This window comes from Podarcis raffonei, chromosome 1 (assembly GCF_027172205.1).
Source record: "Podarcis raffonei isolate rPodRaf1 chromosome 1, rPodRaf1.pri, whole genome shotgun sequence".
Taxonomy (NCBI): Eukaryota; Metazoa; Chordata; class Lepidosauria; order Squamata; family Lacertidae; genus Podarcis; species Podarcis raffonei.
In genome coordinates, this window is record NC_070602.1 from 133396841 (window position 1) to 133418548 (window position 21708).

Below are 21708 nucleotides of genomic sequence, written 5' to 3' on the forward strand. Positions count from 1 at the left end.
TTTTGAGATATTAATCATTCATCAGATCAATCCAATTCTAATTTAGAGTTCTTACTATCGTACTGTAAAAATCTATCAAGGTGTTTCATCCTTTTACAATATTTATTTCTCTCACCCTAACAGAATACATCAGCTTAATATCCAAGACCATCTCCTGACTTCCCACTTAATAACCAATGGCGCCTCTGTTCTTTTACCACCATGAATAATAATAGATCCACTCCGTTTCTTGTTCTTAACACCAAGCTTGAGAGTACCTCAGTCAATTGAGTCAAAACTAGTCCCTGTCCTATCCCTAGTTTCCAGCACCAAGTTTCCCCATGGGTCAAAGGGCACATAGGATGCCTGGCAAAGGGAATGGAATCCTTTTTGGAATCCCTGCTTCTCTGCATGCCTTCTCTCCACCTCCCCCTTTAAAATATTTTTTATTGATTTTCTTTTCTCATAACAAATATCCAATATCATTACTTAACATTCATTTTCCAATCCCCCCCCCCGTGACTTCCCCCATTTCTGGTTTATTACATCAAATGTTACATTCCGCTGTTTGTACATAATACTATGTTATCACCTGTCATATTTCTTGTTCTCTGTAAATAAAATTGTAAATGTTTATTTAAATCCTGCCAACGAGTCCATTTTTTCTTTGTTTCTGCAAATACTGTAAGTTGTAAAAGGTTCCCATTCTTTTCCAAAGTCACTCTTGTCCTTTTCACACAGTTTATCCATTAACTTTGCGAACTCTGCATAGTTCATCAGCTTTTCTTGCCATGGTTTTTTTGATGGTATTTCTCCAGTCTTCCAATTCTGTGCTATTAAAATTCTTGCTGCTGTTGTAGCATACATAAATAATGTCCAATTTTCTTTTGACAATTCTTGTCCTAAAATACCCAACAGAAAGGTTTCTGGTTTTTAAACAAAGGTTATTTTAAACATTTTTTTCAGTTCATTGTATATCATTTCCTATTTTTTTTAATGATCTTGCAATCCCACCACATATGGTAAAATTTACCTTCCCCGTCTTTATATCTCTGCATGCCGTCTTGATATTGATGCTGCACTTATTTGGCCAGAAGCAGGGCGCCACCTCATCTAACCTGGTCTCCACGGTGCAGCAGTCTGACACCCTAGTCCAAGATCAAATCATGAATCATAGCAATTTTATTTGAAGCCAATCTAGAATGAAACAGCAACAGCCTACGATTGGTAGGAGATGATGGGATACATTGAATATGATGAGCTGGAAGAAGAGCAACTCCCTTCTCCTATCCTGCTCCCATTTATTACCAAGGACAGACCTCTCCAGTTCCTCATTCATGGGCAAATAAATCTGCTTCTGTAAATCGCTTTGTGGTTTTTAAATTTTATGAAATAAATAAATAAAATAAATACTGATCTATCTGTAAGGGAGTTTCTCATTAAGTCCCAGTAACTCTGAGTAGGGCTTTTTGTTCGCTTGCTCCACTGTTTTGTTTTGCTTTTTTGGTCAAACAGCACCTACCTACTTTTGGGAAACAATTGACAAGCTTCATAGCTGGATGGAAAGGTCTTTGCTTTCAATGTTGATTTTGTATTTTTAAAAAACATTTCTTTTTTCTACTAAAAAAACCCCCTTTTTAAAAGCTGCTTCATGTGTTTATAAATCACCTCGGGATATGTGCAAATGCCAAAATAAATTAAACACCCCAAAATCACTTAGGAAAAGCTATTTGCCAGCTTTACTAAAAATCCCTAAACTTAAGCAAACTGTTCAGATTTCTGACTAGATTTATTAAAATAGAAAAAGGGAAGGTACAGGGTGCTGTCATGTTACATACTGTTAAGTTGTGGGTGAACATATCAGACGACACAGCGATTCTTCAAACAGCTCTTGTTTATTCACAGGCCAGAACAGAACTGAACTGACAGTAAGAGCTGTTCGACAGTGGAATTTGCTGCCAAGGATTGTGGTGGAGTCTCCTTCTTTGGAGGTCTTTAAGCAGAGGCTTGACAACCATATGTCAGGAGTGCTCTGATGGTGTTTCCTGCTTGGCAGGGGGTTGGACTCGATGGCCCTTGTGGTCTCTTCCAACTCTATGATTCTATGATTCTATGAAGGGTTCAGTCAGCCTGCTCATATAGAGCTCCAGTACAACGTTACTGTAACAATTTTCTAAAACTATCCAATCACTGAACGTCACTTTTGATCCCTTATTTGCATAACTATCTACAGTATCCCCCTGCTGGCCCAGGGTGAGAACTTTAGTACATAACACATATTGTGGTCATCAAGCATGATAAACCTGTTTAGATGGATCAGCAGGGGAGCAGGTTTCATGGAAAGAGGATAAGGTGATAGATAGGTTAGCTCTGGTTCCTGCATTGCAAGGGGCTGGAATACTCTATCATTCTATGAGGACTGAAGATAATTAACAAAGGGCTTCCTGCTGCAGCCCTTTGTGTCCCAGCTTTAGTCTGCAACTGGGAAGAAAAAAATTAGCAGAAATCGGCACCTTCCCTGCTGAGTCCACATGATGCATTAGGGAACCAACACAAGGGTTAAAAGGAGTTTCTGTGACTACGCATCAATAGCTAAAACTTTAAGAGAAAATGTAAAGCTAGTATTAAAATATGATGTACTAATATATAGTTGGTGGTGCTGTGGTCTAAACCACAGAGCCTAGGGCTTGCTGATCAGAAGGTCAGTGGTTCTAATCCCCGTGACAGGGTGAGCTCCTGTTGCTCGGTCCCTGCTCCTGCTCCACCTAGCAGTTTGAAAGCACGCCAGTTCAAGTAGATAAATAGGTACTGCTCTGGTGGGAAGGTAAACGACGTTTCCGTGTGCTGCTCTGGTTCGCCAGAAGCAGCTTAGTCATGCTGGCCACATGACCTGGAAGCTGTCTGCGGACAAACGCCGGCTCCCTCGGCCTATAGAGTGAGATGAGCGCACAACCCCAGAATCATCTGCAGCTGGTCAAGGGTACCTTTACCTTTTTATAGTTGCAAAATAATAGCAATAATGAAGTAATTGTTGGAGCTGCAACCTTTTTTGACCTGTTACAAAAATAGCTACTTTCACTTATTAAAAATTTCACGGCTGAGCTTAGTCGCATAGCATTTTGAAACAACAGATAGCACTTAACCTAAGAATATCAAGCTTCTGTGCATTTATGACCTAAGATGTTTGAAATGGGTTTAATTACTTAAGAGGCTATATAATGGATAATGGATCTCATCAAATAAGACGCCTGCTGATGGAGTCAAAGGAAGTTCATAGGAATCCATGTTCAGTCACAAACAAGAATGACTAATAGAGTACATTTTCCATGTTGTTGAATAACATTTGCTTATTTTTAGATCAAATAACTAATATTTGTATAATTCTACTTGCATGATTTTACCCACAGTGCTCTTGATTTTTCTTTGAGCTTCAGAACTTTGGCTTGGAGTAAATCTTTTGGAGTGTAGTGTCAGAAAAGGTACACTGTCAATGACTGCACACTGCCAACAAATTCCTGCTGAGTGTTTTACTCATATTCAGCTGAGGACAAGTAGAGATGATGCATATATTAAATCTACATGCTTTATGTAAATTCTAAATTCCACTCCAAATGTCAAAGCAGTGAACACACATGCACAACCCCAAAAAATCAACAATCCACAAAACTAATCGAAATATCTTGAGCCTATGACTTTGAGAGTTAATTCTAAGATTAAGCTTTGTAGAGTTACTGATGTCAATCACCTATTAAGAGTCTCTCCCCCCATACATTTTTTTTAATGAGATGCTTCTCCAGTCAGTAGCAGGTTGCTGCCTTTTCAATATCTGTTTTTTTTAACAGCTTGATCACTATTAAGCAGGTGAGGTGCCAGCTTGCAGTCATGCAGGCTTATTAATTTTCCTTAAGGAATATTTTATATTTGTGGGGATTGCAATTTTACTGGAAACAGCAAATATTATATCATAGCAGACTTCCACTTTTTAGATGTAAGAAAAGCAAATACTTTCCATTCTTATCAACATTGTTTGCAAATATTCTCCTGACATTAGTACTTATTACCAACGTGATTTGTTGTGAACTCCTTATCCCCCCCTCTTACTTCAGCTCCTCCCACTTTTAAAAGGTGGAATGGCACAAATGACCAGGCAGAGCACTGGATAGTGGAAGTCTGTCAAAATCCTCCTGCTGCACACACTACTTTTCCAAGGCTGAGGAGCTGTTGCAGAGTGCTCTCATATTATCAAATAGGTATGTAATATTGTATGTACTTTGCCTTCAGCTTCTTAGTAGTTATCCTTAGTTACTGCTGAATATTTCCTTTAATATCTGTGTTAATAATCTTTTGTAGCCTGTTGTGTGCTTCCATTTATGTTTAGTTAGGAACAAAATACTATAGTTACTAAATACTGGCAAATATTAGGGGGAAATATGTGTTCCCCTGTCTGGGGAGTGCTGCTGAGATACGTTTATTTTCAGAGTATATCTGGCATTTTATAGTGATACAACTCAGCCGTATAAATCCTTGTAAACAGCTATGGCATGGGTTTGAGGTTGCCACTCTGTTCATTCACAAAACTTTTCCAGCTCTCTATAATACATTTGTCTTTAAATAATTCATGTGGGTAGTGAAATTATTTAAATCCTTTTGAGCTTTGAATGAATAATGAATCATCTTCACATCCAGCTTAACTGAAGTACTGTCCACAGTTTATTTTTCTTTTTTGGGTGTTAAGGCTATTAAATAAACCAGGTGGTAAAGCTAGTAATTATGACAGAGACATACCAACAAATAATGTATGGACACTTTATCTAGAATAGTCATACATTACATTATGGTGGTAATTTTAAAAATAAAATGATGGAATAATTTGCTTTCCTGACTATGAGTGCAAATCCATTGTATCAAGTCTATTGATTGTGGTCAGAATTCAGGATTATTTATGATTTAGGTGCGGGCAAATACAACTGGCTGTTTGGAATTTGTATTTTCCAAATGACCTATTTGCTCACTTGCTGAAATTGAATCTAAATCTTGGGACCGGAATTTCATTAGAAGCATAGAAGCAATAGTTTACATGTATTTCTTAAATCCAAATGTGTTAAGCAGCCCTAAGCTCAAAATGCCCTGTAGATTTGAAAATTCTGGTAATCTTTTTGGAAGCCCATCAAAATTATTTGAATTCAGCTCCTGGATTGGGACCCTCTACACAGGATTAAGGCCTGACCTAAGGTGAGTTGCAGTAGCAGCACTACCACCAGGTAAATTTATGACAAAAAGAAAAATATATAACTTGGGCCACATGTGGGTCCTGGGTCAAAAAGGGTGGACTCTACACCCACCTAGAATGATTTGGTACTGTTTTTGGGGGTGGGGGTGATTTCAGTTGGTTGAAATATGAAGGGTGAATATTTCTTTCTGTTATTCAATAGCGTGCCTGTGCTTTCATCACTGAAATGTTCACTGCTGTGAGATATTGTTGTGTGGGTGCTAGTGCAGCTTATGCTTATTATAGCAAAGAGTTCTCCCTATTTTGAAATTCGGTAGTTCTCATGGGGTGTGTGCAAATGTATGCAGGCATCCCTACTGTTGAGTGAGCTCAGTTGTCCCCCGATTTTGGTGCTTGCCTTGGAGCCATATCCTGATTTCTTCTTCTTTCCTCTGCAAGTAGACAGTCTGTCATTTAAAAAAAATAATCAAACACCTTGCAATTTTACCCAAATAAATATTAATCAATATTTTTTTGTTTGCTTATTTGTTTAAACTGTCCTTTGCTGAAAACTAGCAGAACCATGTTCATTCATTCATTCATTCAGAAGCTTTCTTTGCCTGCTCTTCATGAAATGATTGCAGAGTTACAGTATTATTTAAAACAGAAACAACAAGCCAGGAAAAATGAGATCAAGTAAAATAATCCAGAATAAAAAACATAAAAGCACAAACAGTTACAGTAGTGAACTTGCAACCTGGGCAAAAAAGTTTTAATCTGGTGCCAGAATGTCAATACAGTAAGTGCTGCCTTGCAGGTGCCAAGCGGGTGCCGTCACAGAGGCGATCCTGTCCCATGTGACCGGCCAATATACTTCCCCTGGTAATGGGACAGAAAGAAAGGCCTCCCCAACATTTGGGTCCTAGGCAGGCTGATGCAGTTCTCCTAGAATCAATACTGCAGGGAATATTGCACATCTGATCAAAATGATGTATGTCTGTACTGACTCAGTTATAGAAAGTAGACCTGCTGTGAGTATACATCCTAAGTTACTGTAAAGCTCTTCAACCGTTCTAGCAGCTTTAATATATACTTATGTTATCAATGTATCCACTGTGACACTGGCCCTTGGGAATCCCACCCATACAGAAAAGATCTCCCCCCTTCTCTCTGCTTCGACACCATCAACAGTGTTCTGTAGCAAATCCTCCAGGCGACACTAGTGTTGCTATGGAAATGCTCGTCTGAACCCCCCTTTGCAGTAATTCACAGTGAAATCCATTGTAGAGCATAATTGACTGCTACACAGGAGATAGTCAAGTTGTAGTGCCATTTTTTGATGGATTTTTAATGCTGTAGCCAAGTAGAAAGGACTGGTGCCATCAACTTGAAGTTGCTTGTGTGAGCCAAATCTCAGAGGGTTCTGCTAGGGACACGGAGCACACAGGACAAATTGGTACATAATTACAATAGGTTGACTCCCCCCCATGGTGTTGCTATGAAACATAGTGATTTCACAGTGATGGCACCCAACGGTATCATTTCATGTACATTGGTAAGTGCTGTTGTTAAAATGCTGGAGAATGTAAATAGCTTAGACGTTTCAAGGGTGTCCTTTTTTGGTGTGTACAAATAGTTCCAGAAAAGGAGAGAGACAGAGAGGTTTTTGTGGTCTCTGTTGATAGCTGAAGAGAAGTGAGATACAGTGTTTTGATGAATCAGACTATCAAAGCAGTCTGACAAAGCAGCTATTTGTACAGAGAGGTGAGACTGGAGTAGGATCTGAAGGAAATGAAGTTATTCAATATTTAAAAGGTGGTCTGTTCACATCATGAAATGTCTGTTTTGCTTTTGAGCAAAATGCTGTGTGTTGTAGTGAGTCAGAAAGAAGACCAAATACTTCAAAAAGTCTATTACTGAATTGATAGATTTATAGTGAGCAGTGTTAGTTCTGAGGACACAGCATATTGGATAAACCCAGAAACAAGGGCATACCTCAAGACCAAGTTAAATAATTAGTTTAGGGGTATCATTAATTGATGCTGACTTTATGAAATCAGACACCCATGTGTCCCTATTTTCCAGGGACATCCTGAATTTAATAAAGCCATCCCAGTTTTTTATTTGATCCCAGAAGGTCCCGCTTTTCCTTAGGACGTCCCTATTTTCATTGAAGAAATGTTGGAAACCTATAGTAAACTGTTCAAACCCAGTACAGATCAGTTCCAAGTACAGTGGGACCTCGGGTGAAGAACTTAAATCATTCTTAACCTGAAACTGTTCTTAATCTGAGGTACCACTTTAGCTAATGCGGCCTCCCGCTGCCATCACACGATTTCTGTTCTTATCCTGAAGCAAAGTTCTTAACCCGAGGTACTATTTTTGGGTTAGTGGAGACTGTAACCTGAAGGGTATGTAACCTGAAGTGTTTGTAACCCGAGGTAAAGGTAAAGGGACCCCTGATCATTAGGTCCAGTCGTGACCAACTCTGGGGTTGCAGCACTCATTTCGCTTTATTGGCCAAGGGAGCCGACGTACAGCTTCTGGGTCATGTGGCCAGCATGACTAAGCCGCTTCTGGTGAACCAGAGCAGTGCACGGAAACGCCGTTTACCTTCCCGCTGAAGCGGTACCTATTTATCTACTTGCACTTTGACGTGCTTTCAAACTGCTAGGTGGGCAGGAGCAGGGACCGAGCAATGGGAGCTCACCCCGTCGTGGGGATTCGAACCGCCGACCTTCTGATCGGCAAGTCCTAGGCTCTGTGGTTTAACTCACAGGGCCACCCGCGTCCCTATAACCCGAGGTACCACTGTATAAAGCAGAGGTGAAGGTGCACTTTAGGGTATACACAGAGGAAAATCTTAAACCTTGCCCCACCAGTCCATTTTCCTCCCACAACCTTTTCTCCCAGGCTCTTTTCTCCCACTCCCCCCCCTCTAGTCAGCTGTGACTCCAGTTCTGGGGGCCATTATGGGAGAAAGAAGAGCAGGCAGCCGAGGTCCAGCAGTCTCTGCTCCAACAGGTCCATTTCCTGCTTCCACTTTGCATATGAAGGGGGCAGATCCGTCACATGTGTTTTGAGTCTCAAGCACACTTTGTCACTGAACTAGAATATTGTTCATCCTTTCCAGATCCATTTATATTTTCCTGCTCTTGGTGGGTTTCCATTGAAAAAAATGCTTTCACATTTTTCAAATGTACAATTAGTTTTTTTTTATTGCATTATTTATCCATCAGATATTCTACCTGAGACCCTGTATTTCAATATCATTCATAGCAAAATGGTATAAAGAGAAGTACCCATCAGAAAAAAATGCAAAATGCCCAGGTAGCAGACAGGAATATGAGAAAATGATCTTTAGGGATGGTCCTTGCCAACTGAGAAAGAAGCATGAAGAGAGATTCAAGAAAGGGAAGGGAAGCAGGTCTTACATGAAATAGAGGTCAGCAAAGTGGAAGCAGTACTTGAACCCCTCCTTGCCCCTTCTCATTACAATGCTGAATATGCAGTGGACCCCCCCATTCTAATATGTGCTGACTGTTTTTTGTAGGGAGTGAGGCTCCCACAAATCTATCATCTATCTATCTATCATCTATCTATCTATCATCTATCATCTATCTATCTATCTATCTATCTATCATCTATCATCTATCATCTATCATCTATCTAACTATCATCATCTATCTATCATCTATCTCAGGGTGCGATACTCTCCCCAATGCTTTTCAACATCTTTATGCACCCCCTCGCCCAGCTTGTCCGGAGTTTTGGGCTGGGTTGCCATCAGTATGCCGATGACACCCAACTCTATCTGTTGATGGATGGCCATCCTGACTCGGCCCCAGACACACTGACCAGATGTCTGGAAGCTGTGGCTGGATGGTTACGTGGGAGCCGGTTGAAGTTAAATCCTTCGAAGACAGAGGTCCTCTGGCTGGGACGGGACGATATGGGATTGAGGGGGCAACTCCCATCTCTTGCGGGGGTGCAATTAGTGCCAGCACCGTCCGTTAAGAGTTTGGGTGTAATCTTCGATACCTCCCTCTCCATGGAGGCGCAGATTGCAGCTATAACAAAAGCGGCATTTTCCCATCTCCGCCAAGCTAAGCAGTTGGCTCCTTACCTCTCTCGCCCTGACCTAGCCACTGTGATCCACGCGACGGTCACCTCCAGACTGGATTATTGTAACTCGCTCTACGTGGGGCTGCCCTTAAGACTGACCCAGAAACTCCAGCGGGTGCAGAATGCTGCAGCGAGACTCCTTACGGGGTCTTCGCTGCGAGATCACATTCATCCGGTGCTATATCAACTGCACTGGCTCCCGGTGGAGTACAGGATCAGGTTTAAGGTGCTGGTTTTAACCTTTAAAGCCCTATACAGCCTAGGACCCTCGTACCTACGGGACCGCCTCTCCTGGTATGCCCCACAGAGAAACTTACGGTCTTCAAATAAAAACATCTTGAAGGTCCCAGGCCACAGAGAAGTTAGGCTGGCCTCAACTAGAGCCAGGGCTTTTTCGGCTGTGGCTCCGACCTGGTGGAACACTCTGTCACAAGAGACTAGGGCCCTGCGGGACTTGACATCTTTCCGCAGGGCCTGCAAGACAGAGCTGTTCCGCCAGGCCTTTGGCCAGGGCACAGCCTGACTCCCTCCCTCGGCAATCTTCGCGGAGCTCTGGCCCAATGGTGGCCAGTGGCTTGAATTTAATTAATTTTATAATGAATGATTTTAGAGTGTTGTTTGTGTTGCACTTTTGTATTGTTTTATTGTTGTTAGCCGCCCTGAGCCCGGCTTCGGCTGGGGAGGGCGGGATATAAATAAAATTTATTATTATTATTTATTATTATCTATCTCTGGAAATGTAATGATATAATGCTGTTTAACTGAAATATGAATAGCAACACTTAGAGTTTGTATAACAACTATGAGTGCACAAAGAATTATAATAATAATAATGTGTGTGTGTGTGCTCTATGTGTGTGTGTGTAAGAGATATCACTTTGGTTCTCTCCTTGGGCAGATGGTGTTACTCAGATTTTGAAAATACCATGAGAAGTCGAAGGAATGGTACCTTGGAGAGCTCAAAAAGTCTTTATTCCAGTATTTCTCGTAGCACAGATCTATCATACAGCGAGAATGTAAGTAGAAGGATTCTATTCAACTTATATTTATAAACTCCTCCTAGGCTCATTAGCTGATTGATGCAAAATGTGACTGTGATGTGTATGGAGAAAGCATATACTTGATGATGAACTTTCTTTGTTTATTAGTGGTCAGATTCTGGGATTTACAGAGCTTGTCTACTTTTAAATTTACTGTGAGTATTGTGTAAAAGCTGACAGCGAATAGTTCAAGATACTGTAGGCAAGTAATCAGCTACAGCTGAGACAAAAGTCCAGAGTTGACCTCATGCTTAGCCATCATTGTACATGTAGAGCTGGTATCATCTTATGCCCTTGTTACCATTTTCTTTGGTATAACATGTGACTGTCCATTGGTTTCAATGTGTCTACTCTGGTGCTCTAACTATGAATTAGTTGGATTGCTCCCTTTATGTTTTGATTTTCTCTTTGTGAAACTCAGTAAATTTCAAGTTTTGAATAATGAACCTTTACTTAACAGAGGTTTCTTGGTTTAATTGTGTTAGTTGTGGAGGGTGAAGTAGGGTCTGTCATATCCCTTTCTTAGTAGCAGGTTACATGTGGGAAGAGTTTGCACAGATTTGAAAAGGGTCAGATTGTTGATGGATGGAGGGAGGGAAGGAAGGAAGGAAGGAAGGAAGGAAGGAAGGAAGAGAGTGAGAGAGGAAAGAACAAGAGTAGCAGTTTGCCTGTGAATGTGCACAGATTCTTGGATGAAAAGTGTTCCTCACCAGTGATCTAAATGAATAAATGCTGCCCTGAGACCCCCCAGTATAGGGCGGTATATAAATTCAATTAACAACAACAACAACAACATCAACAACAACAGTTTCACCAGCCATATTCCATGTCTTCTGAAATCCTGGCCTTACCTTTTTTTCAATCATTAAATGACCCAAGGTAGTCCCTTCCTAGGTTTCTTGCTCACAGATGCTGACAAGTACATCTAGAGAGCAGTTCTCCAGAACTGAACCATACAGTTTGTGCAAATCTACCAATCAGTCTCACAAGTCATTTGTGAGCTATCAGACCAGCAAGCTGTATACTGTCTGAAAGGAGGAGCCCTTGATCAGTATATTTTCTTTGACAAGTAGGGTTGGAATCCCCTGCTAAACATCTTCCAAGATGCCCACTCACACCACAAAGAACTCATAACCCACCTGCTCTCAGCAGCCAGAAGCATCATAACCAAACACTGGAGAGACCTGTCAGGAGTAAGCATGGACCAATGGTACCAAATAGGATGGGAAACAGCCTTACTAGAAAAATTAACCAATAAACTGAAACTGACATGGGGACAAATAGAAGAAGACGTCTTCACTCCAGTGTGGCTCCCCTTTATCACATACACAGCCCAACAAGACAACAACAAGAATCCACCGACAGCATACGAATCTATCTGGCTAACCTGATCCACACACTCCCCTCTCACACACAAAAACAAATCTCACTACAGCTAACCAAAGACAACCAAAGACAGCCACCCCCTAGGCCACCCCCAACCTCTCTCACCACCAAGGAAATACAACTAGCGAATAGTAAGAGAACCCACACGAGTGACACAAAACATACACTAAGTAGAAGAATAGAAGCATTGCCACCCGACCCCACCCCACTTGCCATGCCCCTCCCCCTCATTTCTTCCTAACCTAACACTGTATGTAATACTGATGTCTCACAACAAATGAAACTGACCTTTAAAAAGCACAACTTGAAAAAAGAGACAATACATGTATTTTGTAAGCTAAAAATATTTTTTTAAAGAAAAAGTAGGGTTGCAATTATTTTACCCTGACCTTCAGGCAAGAATTTGAATTCACAGTTCTTCTTTGGTTAATTCAAGAGAAGCCCAAGTTTCATTTTCTGCTGGGTTTATGTGATACAGTTATAATTATACTAGATGTTGCTATTATTTGAGGTTCTGTGTTGGTTTTTCACACAGTACATCATATGTAGAATTATCATTGTGAACGTTTGAAACTGTTAAGTGTAAGCACCATTTGGTATTGATGCAGAAGCCTGGTTCTCACTGTAGGTTCTATGAACAGTGGGGCAGAATTGGAAGCCCAGCGCTGATCTGTATACCCCACCATGTGTGAAATCCACACGCAAGCTGGAGTCATATTAAGTACCGTATTTTTTGCTCTATAAGACTCACTTTTTCCCTACTAAAAAGTAAGGGGAAATGTGTGTACGTCTTATGGAGCGAATGCAGGCTGCGCAGCTATCCCAGAAGCCAGAACAGCAAGAGGGATCGCTGCTTTCACTGCGCAGCGATCCCTCTTGCTGTTCTGGCTTCTGGGATTCAGAATATTTTTTTTCTTGTTTTCCTCCTCCAAAAACTAGGTGCGTCTTATGGTCTGGTGCATCTTATAGAGCGAAAAATATGGTAGCTGTCTGTGTTTTGTTGCATTTATAGAAAATTTCTATCCATGAACTTTTAAAAGGCTAGGTTAAACTTAACAGTGAAGTGAATGGTTTTTTAAAAAATAGAATTGTTAAAGTGTTTTCATTACAATTCTGTTCTGATGACCTTTTGCTCTTTGTGAAGTAAAAATAGCTCTACCTTTGCTAATTACCTTTGTGGAGACAATGTATGTATGTATTTCAAAGAGTGTATTACACACGATGGTAATTCGTTGTTAGAGGAGTGTGCAATCGGATTTCACTCAGCTCTTTTACATCTTGCTCCCATAGGACCTGGTGCACTTCATTCAAGAAAACTTTAAGAAGAGAGAGTGTGTCTTTTTCACTAAAGATACCAAGTCAATGTAAGCAAATATTTGTTGCCAAATTCTGAACAAGCTCCAGTGTAAACATTTACATGCTGCTACTCACTGAACACATTTGTAAGAAATGAATCCCAGCTGTTTCTGATTCTAGCACGTGCTACGTCTACTGGCAAGAAATCAGACCCTGCCAAAAAACCAGATCTTTTGAAAAAGACTGAAGATCCCATTCTGATAAGCCACAACAACAACAACTTATTTATATCCCACTCATCTGGCTGGGTTTCCCCAGCCACTCTGGGCAGCTTTCAACAAAATATTAAAAATACATTAAAACATCAGTCATTAAAAATTTCCCTAAACAGGGCTTCCTTCAGATGTCTTCTAAACGTCAGATAGTCAGAACCTCTCCCTGGTTCCCTGTAACCTCGCTTCTTGCAATGAGGGAACCGCCAGAAGGCTGTTGGCACTGGACCTCAATGTCCAGGCTGAATGATGGGGGTGGAGATGCTCCTTTGGGTATACTGGGCTAAGGCCATTTAGGGCTTTAAAGGTCAGCACCAACACTTTGAATTGTGCTCAGAAAGGTACTGGGAGCCAATATAGGTCTTTCATGACCGGTGTTATGTGATCTTGGCGGCCGCTCCCAGTCACCAGTCTGGCAGCTGCATTCTGGATTAGTTGTAGTTTCTGGGTCACCTTCAAAGGTAGAGTGCATTGCAGTAGTCCAAGTGGGAGATAACTAGAGCATGCATCACTCAGGTGAGACAGTCCACGGGCAGGTAGGGTTTCAGTCTGCCTACCAGATGGAGCTGGTAGACAGCTGCCCTGGATGCAGAATTGACCTGCGCCTCCATGGACACCTGTGAGTCCAAAATGACTCTCAGGCTGCGCACCTGGTCCTTCAGAGGCACAGTTGCCCCATTTAGGACCAGGAAGTCCCCCACACCTACCCGCCCCCTGTCCCCCCAAAACAGTACTTCTGTCTTGTCAGGATTCAACCTCAATCTGTTAGCCACCATCCATCCTCCTACTGCCTCCAGGCACTCACACAGGACCTTCACCGCCTTCATTGGTTCCGATTTGAAAAAGAGGTAGAGCTGGGTATCATCCACAAACTGATGAACACCCAGCCCAAACCCCCTGGTGATCTCTCCCAGTGGCTTCATGTAGATATTAAAAAGCATGGGGGAGAGGATGGAGCCCTGTGGCACCCCACAAGTGAGAGCCCAGGGGCCTGAACAATCATCCCCCAACACCACTTTCTGGACACTTTCTGTATAACAGTGCCCCCAGCTCCCAGCTTTAGATCAGGGGTAGTCAACCCACAGCCCTCCAAGTATTGCTGGACTTAAATTCCCATCAAGGATGTTTGGAGTTTCAGCCCCACAAGAGCATCTGGGGGGCCACAGACCAAGGACCCTTCCTTCTTTAATTGGCCAGCAGTCCTTGACTTCTTGTGTCCTTATCATTTAGATTTTTGAATTATTTCAGATTGCTTTGTTATGCTCCCTGTCAAAGTGGAAACAAACAAAAACTTTGATGGTTAATTGTTATTTCTCTTCCCCAATATACATTTATTGATAGTGACAATCTATGTAAATGTGGGTATGCGAAATCACAGCATGTAGAAGGGACTCAGATGAGCAACCATGAAAAATGGAATTATAAGAAGCACACTAAAGAATTCCCAACGGATGCCTTTGGCGATATTGAGTTTGAAAATTTGGGCAAAACAGGAAAAGTAAGTCGATTAAATGTCCTCTTCGTTTTTCTGTAGGTTTTTTGGTGGTCATCTTTTCTAAAGGATTAATTTCAAAAGATGAGAATGTTTTGGGGCTGAGAGTCTTATCTACTCTTTCTATCTAATTCTCTTGAGTCTGTGATTCTATGAAATTTATTATGTCCCAAAAAAGTACTCAGTCTTTCAAAGTAAAATTGCCAGGAAACTTATTATCTTTTTCCATTTGGATACATTCAGAGGGGAGTGTGTAGGTGCTGGGATAACTGTTGGCACCAAAGAAAGAATAGAGTAGATGTTTAAAACTAAGATTGAAGACTGAGGCAAAATCTCTGTTTGCATGCACACTCACACAGTGGACGCATGAAGGGATAAATGCCAACTTGACATTTGAAGAACTCTTAGAATGAATTGAGTTCAGTGGGACTTCCTGTCTGGTAAGTGGGGTTAGGGTTGCAGGCTTAGGCATTCATCATAAGTCACTAACAGGAAGGATAAAAGAAGACATCCAAGGTGAATAGGGCTGGTGCATCGGTTAAGAATCCTTAAAATGAAATGCTGCACATCACAGAACCTTGCACAAGTTGGTGCCTTTTATGCAGTCAGCCTCTCATTTACACCAGCTCTTGGCTGAAGGGCTTAAAGCAGACATGGCAGCATCCCGAGCGTCAGGCGAGTGAGAAGAGAAGGTCTGGACAAAATGAGGCATCTGCCTTTTGGCTTGAGTGGAATATTTTTCTTATTGTAAATATGATTTTCCTCCCTTTTAAGTATATTCGCCTCTCGTGTGACACAGACTCGGAAACACTCTACGACCTAATGACCCAGCACTGGCACCTGAAAACACCCAACCTCATCATCTCTGTCACGGGCGGAGCAAAAAACTTTGCTTTAAAGCCACGTATGCGTAAGATAGTCAGCAGGCTGATCTATATTGCACAATCTAAAGGTAAAACAACCAAGCCTTTCCTCCCAAAACACTTGCTTTATCGTAAGCAAAAATTAAAAATGAGCCTCAAGGCATGGGGGAAAGGAGGGACAGTGTCTGAAGCATAACCTGCTCTCCGTTCTGCATGTTTCTTGCCACCCCAGCCTTTAGGAATTAATGGAATCAATTTCAGGCATTGCAGAAACTGACCCTTCCCCCTCTATCCCTCCCAAGTAGATGAAGGCCATATGGAGAGGGTGGGCTCCTACTCTAGGCCTCTTTGGCCCATTTCTCAACAATGTGCAGGACTCTTCTTGACTGGGACTGTCCTGCTGGGCAACAAGGGCAACCTCTGTGCTCATGCTGTGGCTCTCAGCCTCTAACCCAGCACCTCCCAGCTCATCCCTTCCCCAGACTGTTCCTCAGTGTCCCACCACCACAATCCGGGGTCTAAATTGTCACCTCCTTTGTCCTCCCTGGGGGGCTCTTGGGCAGGCGGCTCCCACCACTCTTCCTCATCCAGCCAGTCCCTGACACTCCTGCAGCCAGGCTGGTGCCAAAGGTATCACTCTGCATTCCTTTACATTCCACACCAGTGAGGCCAAGAGGGGGGTCTTGACAAATATGGCCAGGACACCCACTTGTCATCATTCTTTGGCTCTGTCTAAAGGTAAAGGTACCCCTGCCCGTACGGGCCAGTCGTGTCCGACTCTAGGGTTGTGCGCTCATCTCACTCTAGAGGCTGGGAGCCAGCCCTGTCCGGAGACACTTCCGGGTCACGTGGCCAGCGTGACAAGCTGCATCTGGCGAGCCAGCGCAGCACACGGAAACACCGTTTACCTTCCCGCTAGTAAGCGGTCCCTATTTATCTACTTGCACCCGGGGGTGCTTTCGAACTGCTAGGTTGGCAGGCGCTGGAACCGAGCAACGGGAGCGCACCCCGCCGCGGGGATTCGAACTGCCGACCTGACGATTGGCAAGTCCTAGGCGCTGAGGTTTTACCCACAGCGCCACCCGCGTCCCTGGCTCTGTCTAGCAGATTCCAAATGCTGTTTTAAAACAGCTGCTTTAAATTGCTTTCTTTTGACCCCAAGTGCTCAGAAAAATCTGTCAAACTCTTCCTACAATTTCTATTTTTCAGTTAGGTATTTTTATTTATTTACTTGATTGGGGAGCAGCTGCCCCTCTGCCCCCCCCCGGCTACAGTCATGTTATAGTGATGCACACAAACAAACTTCAGGGTATGGGAAGCTTCCTTAAATGTTTTAAAATCTATGAAACAGTTTGCACATTCAACGTGACCCTGTTTGGCCTGGCTTTGCATTCTCAAACTACAGGGGCCTGGATATTCACTGGGGGAACGCATTATGGATTGATGAAGTATATTGGGGAAGTGGTGAGAGATAACACTATCAGCAGGAGCTCCGAAGAGAATGTCGTTGCTATTGGAATAGCTGCTTGGGGGATGGTTTCTAACCGCGAGAGTCTGATTAGAAACTGCAGTGCTGAGGTACTGAACTTGATTAACATCCTGCAGTTACGTTACATCTTTCCCAGATTCCAACTTGTATATGTAACCCCATAAATGTAGCTTGTTGCTGTATAAATGAGGAGGTGGCTTCTTTACTTAAAGCATACCCTTGTGTGCACTGATTTTTTTTGAAGCTTAAACAGTCCTGCATTTTGATGTATTGTTGATGAAGTGGCTAAAAGTGCATTCCAACCTTAATGCATAATTTAGAAGGCAATTTAGTTAATTTTGTCTCTAGGAATTTGGAGAACACTGGGTAGATGTATACTTAGAAGAGAAGGGTGTAAAGTTTTAAACTGCCAGGGCAGCAGTGGGCCTAGAAAGGGCACAACAAACATAGGTTCTTGGAGGTGGGTCAGGCTAGGCAATACAAAAATGAGAGAGGAAAGAGCAATGCGGGTGATGACCATGATTCACAAGAGGCTATTTACAAAGAGTGTGGAAATAGGTTGTAAATTTGCTATATGTACAGAAGAGTATTTCAAAGTTCTAAGAGGTAAAATAATAGGTGGCTAGAGTTATCCTGTTGCGCAACAACTGTAATCAGTTGGTGAAAGTAGCTTAATTTTTATTAATGTGGCTGTCTTTTCCAGATGTATTATTCTGCACCCTATATCATGGACGACCTCAAGAGGGACCCACTGTACTGTCTGGATAATAACCATACACATCTAATTCTGGTTGATAACGGAACTAATGGATACCCTGGCATAGAGGCCAAGCTACGAACCCAGTTAGAAAAATATATTTCAGAACGCATTATGCCAGGTCAGTTTCTAATGATCACAAGGGCTGGTACAATGCATTAAAGGAATATCTGAGGGCGAATGAACTGGTTGTAATTGTGAATTGTTTTAATTTGGGTTTCTTTCTTTCTTTGTTTAAATAACTTTTTATAACTTTTATAAACAAGTATAATAAGGATAATAAATACTACAAATAAGTAGAACAAGTTTTCTCATGCCATTTGTATGTCACAAAAATAGCATCATAAATTTGCAGTAATTTCTGTGACCTGGGTTCATTATTAGTGGTCAATTTATAGGTTCTTGGTTTGTGAATTGGTTTAAACAAAAACAATAACAAAGGGCAAACAGGCTAGAAGAGACAACATTCAACACCTAATCAGGAGTGTTTTAGTGAACAAAGAGTGTTGAAGTGAACAAAGAAAAAGGCTCTAAGCATTGATTAACAAAGAGGACTGTAGCCATTCCTTAAAATACTGAAAAGAGCGAATCTAGGAATCAAAATGGATTCAGTAAAATATTCTAGTGCTATATAAAGAGAGATTATTTAAATTATGGAAAGGTCAGGCACATTTTAATGAATGCCTGCTTTCAGAATGGAATACACAAAGTCTGATCAAAGGACAATTCCGAGAATTATAAACTGTGCAAGGTAAAACAGAGAAGTGTTCTTCTGGAAATGCATACATCTGTTTATTACTGCATTTGTGTTTCAGATTCTAATTATGGTGGGAAGATTCCAATTGTGTGTTTTGCCCAAGGAGGTGGAATAGAAACGTTGAAAGTAAGTATGTCCCCTCCCAATCTCCCTCTATCTTCTACATCTTAGGTTAGGTGTGCATGGAAGGTAGCATTTTGCAGTTTCATTCATACACAGTGGAACCTCGAGTTGCCAGTGTGATGTAGTGGTTAAGAGCGGTAGTCTCGTAATCTGGGGAACCGGGTTCGCGTCTCCGCTCCTCCACATGCAGCTGCTGGGTGACCTTGGGCCAGTCACGCTTCTCTGAAGTCTCTCAGCCCCACTCACCTCACAGAGTGTTTGTTGTGGGGGAGGAAGGGAAAGGAGAATGTTAGCCGCTTTGAGACTCCTTAAAGGGAGTGAAAGGCGGGATATCAAATCCAAACTCTTCTTCTTCTTCTTGCGGATGTAATCCGTGACAGAGGCACGTCTACAACCCACAATGTTCGCATCCTGAAGCGCCACGTCTGCGCAGGCACTGGCACGATTTGGTACCTCTGCGCATGCGTGAGCGGCGAAACCCGGAAGTAACCTGTTCTGGTACTTCTGGGTTCCCCGCAGTCTGCAACCCAAAAACACATAACCTGAAGCGTCCGTAACATGAGGTACGACGGTAGATGCAAGGACTGTGTGCTTAGGTTTCAATAATATCCCGAGTGTTCTTGGCAATGGTTTCTGTTTTAAAAGGAAGGAACATATATATATTACTGGGCAGCAAATCCAATTGATTTTTATAGAATTTACAATTCGTCTTCACAGAACTTTGCTCTGAAGGACCTTTACTAAGGGGCTAAAGGTAAAGGTAAAAGTATCCCGAGTAGGCCGAGGGAGCCGGCGTTTGTCCACAGACAGCTTCCAGGTCGTGTGGCCAGCATGACTAAGCTGCTTCTGGTGAAACAGAGCAGCGCACAGAAACACCGTTTATTACTAAGGGGGAAGTCCCACCAAATACAGCAGAGCTAACTTCCAACTCAATATGCACGTGGTCATGCTGCTGTCCACCCTTCTTGTGACAGAGGGAACTCTGCTTGTTCAGCATCAGAAGCTTGAGCAGAAAAGCTAGCTATCAGTAGTTAAATATCCAATAAATTCTGTTCAGGCTTGCAAGTGGATAAATTTGTAATTAGGTAATTTGTTTAACTTGAAATTGTTTTGGCATTTGAAATATGCATTATTCTTATTTAGATTTCTTGAACATTCGTTTTGCACAGTCAGTTATTTTAGGACCTTCAGTATAAAATATCAGGAGTCTCATGTGATGTTTAAAATGGTTATAAAATGAGTTCATGCTTGCTAATTATATTAATAGCAGCCTATCTTACATTGTTTCCTTAAGTTACATTAAATCAGTTTACATTACTAGATCATGAATCCGGATAAATGGTTGTCAACTTCACCTCTAGTATAAGTGTTAGCGTTCATTCTTCTGTCTTTATTTAATGGCTGGTATCTTCAAAGTTTCCTGCCCACCTAGCAGTTCGAAAGCATGTTAAAGTGCAAGTAGATAAATAGGTACCACTTTGGCAGAAAGGTAAACGGCGTTTCTGTGCGCTGCTCTGGTTCGCCAGAAGCGGCTTAGTCATGCTGGCCACATGACCCGGAAGCTGTCTGCGGACAAACGCCGGCTCCCTTGGCCTATAGAGCGAGATGAGTGCTGCAACTCCAGAGTCATCCGCGACTGGACCTAATGGTCAGGGGTACCTTTACCTTTACTATCTTCAAAGTTATCTCTAAGTTCCATTTGTGGCAGTACTGCAGCAGACCATATGCACCAAAAATTTCCAAGAATGATCCCTGAGAAATATCCTTGCTTATTAGGTCTAAATTTCAACATGTGGCAGGCTCTTACAGCTAGTCCTTATTTGAAATATTCTCATTATTTATGTGAGATGTTTTCAGGTTCCTTATGTTGCATCCTTGTGTTTGTGTTATTTGCTAGACCTCCTCCTCTTTGAGTATTTCTGGTCCCATTAGCATTCTTTGTTATCTAAAGTGTAATAAACATTGATGTGGTTTTGAGTCTGGACCACAGACTCAATTTTTGTTAACCACACACACACACACACACACACACACGTTCCAAAGCATTTTCTATTCACTATTCACCTGCAATGTGGTTAAATGTTGGTTGCATCCACTCAGAGATATTGTCTGCAAAATAGGGTTGTACTGTACCAGACATGCTGCATTAATAATATTCTGAAAGCAAATACACCTAATAGCTTTGTGGAGCATGAATATCTGTCTCATCATCCTAAAACAATTACTAATCCCATTGACTTGGTTGGCAACTGCCTCAGTACTAATACTGATACAGTACTAAAACCCTACCCACAACATATACTAAGTATTGTTGAATGATGGTATAAACATACATTTTGGTTGTTATAACTAGATTTCTAACAATAAAAGTTTTCACCAGGTAAAATAAACCACCACTGGTGGTTCATATTTGTAATTCATTTTCTTGTATCAGCTGAAAAATAACTCTTGCTTAGTCTAATTTACCATCAGCAATTGCTTTAGATATTTTAATGGCTGCTCACTATTTCTTGTCCTCAAGATAATTGAGGTATTGCCAGGAGACATCACAGCTACAGCAGGGTGAACACATTGTCACACCCTGTCATATTCAAAACTTCCATTCTTTAAAGAACCCTGTAAATATTAAGGTGTTTCCCAGTGAAAACCTGTCTACCCAGGTGTACAGGAAGTTGAACAGAGAAGTTGTTGCAGATATTAATATTGTGCAGTTTGAAGTTACTGGAAGAATAAGACCTGACTTCTTTTGGAATAAATAATTGTCCAGATCCATAAAAATATTATTCAAACTTTTACTGGCAGAACTCTTTAAAATAAATCAAAATACATCAAATCATATATCCAGAATATCCATATAATGTCCTGTGCTGTCCAACACAGGATCAGCATCTTAGAAAACATGAAATAATCCATACAGACC

At 41.7% G+C, this 21708-nt stretch overlaps 1 protein-coding gene across 4 annotated transcripts in view; it reads left to right on the forward strand.

Moving 5' to 3' along the window:
- The first annotated feature begins 3994 nt into the window (after positions 1 to 3994).
- Positions 3995 to 21708, forward strand: part of TRPM8 (transient receptor potential cation channel subfamily M member 8) — a 43720-nt gene continuing 26006 nt past the window's right edge. For 2 of the 4 annotated variants that reach the window (XR_008327347.1, XM_053362898.1), the window contains exons 1-8: positions 3996 to 4229; positions 10212 to 10329; positions 13030 to 13103; positions 14649 to 14805; positions 15574 to 15751; positions 17068 to 17240; positions 17855 to 18029; positions 18724 to 18791. Coding sequence is in view for 3 of the 4 variants with exons in the window: in XM_053362898.1 (XP_053218873.1) it covers positions 10240 to 10329; positions 13030 to 13103; positions 14649 to 14805; positions 15574 to 15751; positions 17068 to 17240; positions 17855 to 18029; positions 18724 to 18791 (915 nt within the window). In the remaining variant the exon portion in view is untranslated. Of the gene's footprint in view, positions 4230 to 10211; positions 10330 to 13029; positions 13104 to 14648; positions 14806 to 15573; positions 15752 to 17067; positions 17241 to 17854; positions 18030 to 18723; positions 18792 to 21708 lie in introns of all 4 variants that reach the window. The other 2 variants (XM_053362894.1, XM_053362906.1) reach the window with 2 other exon arrangements.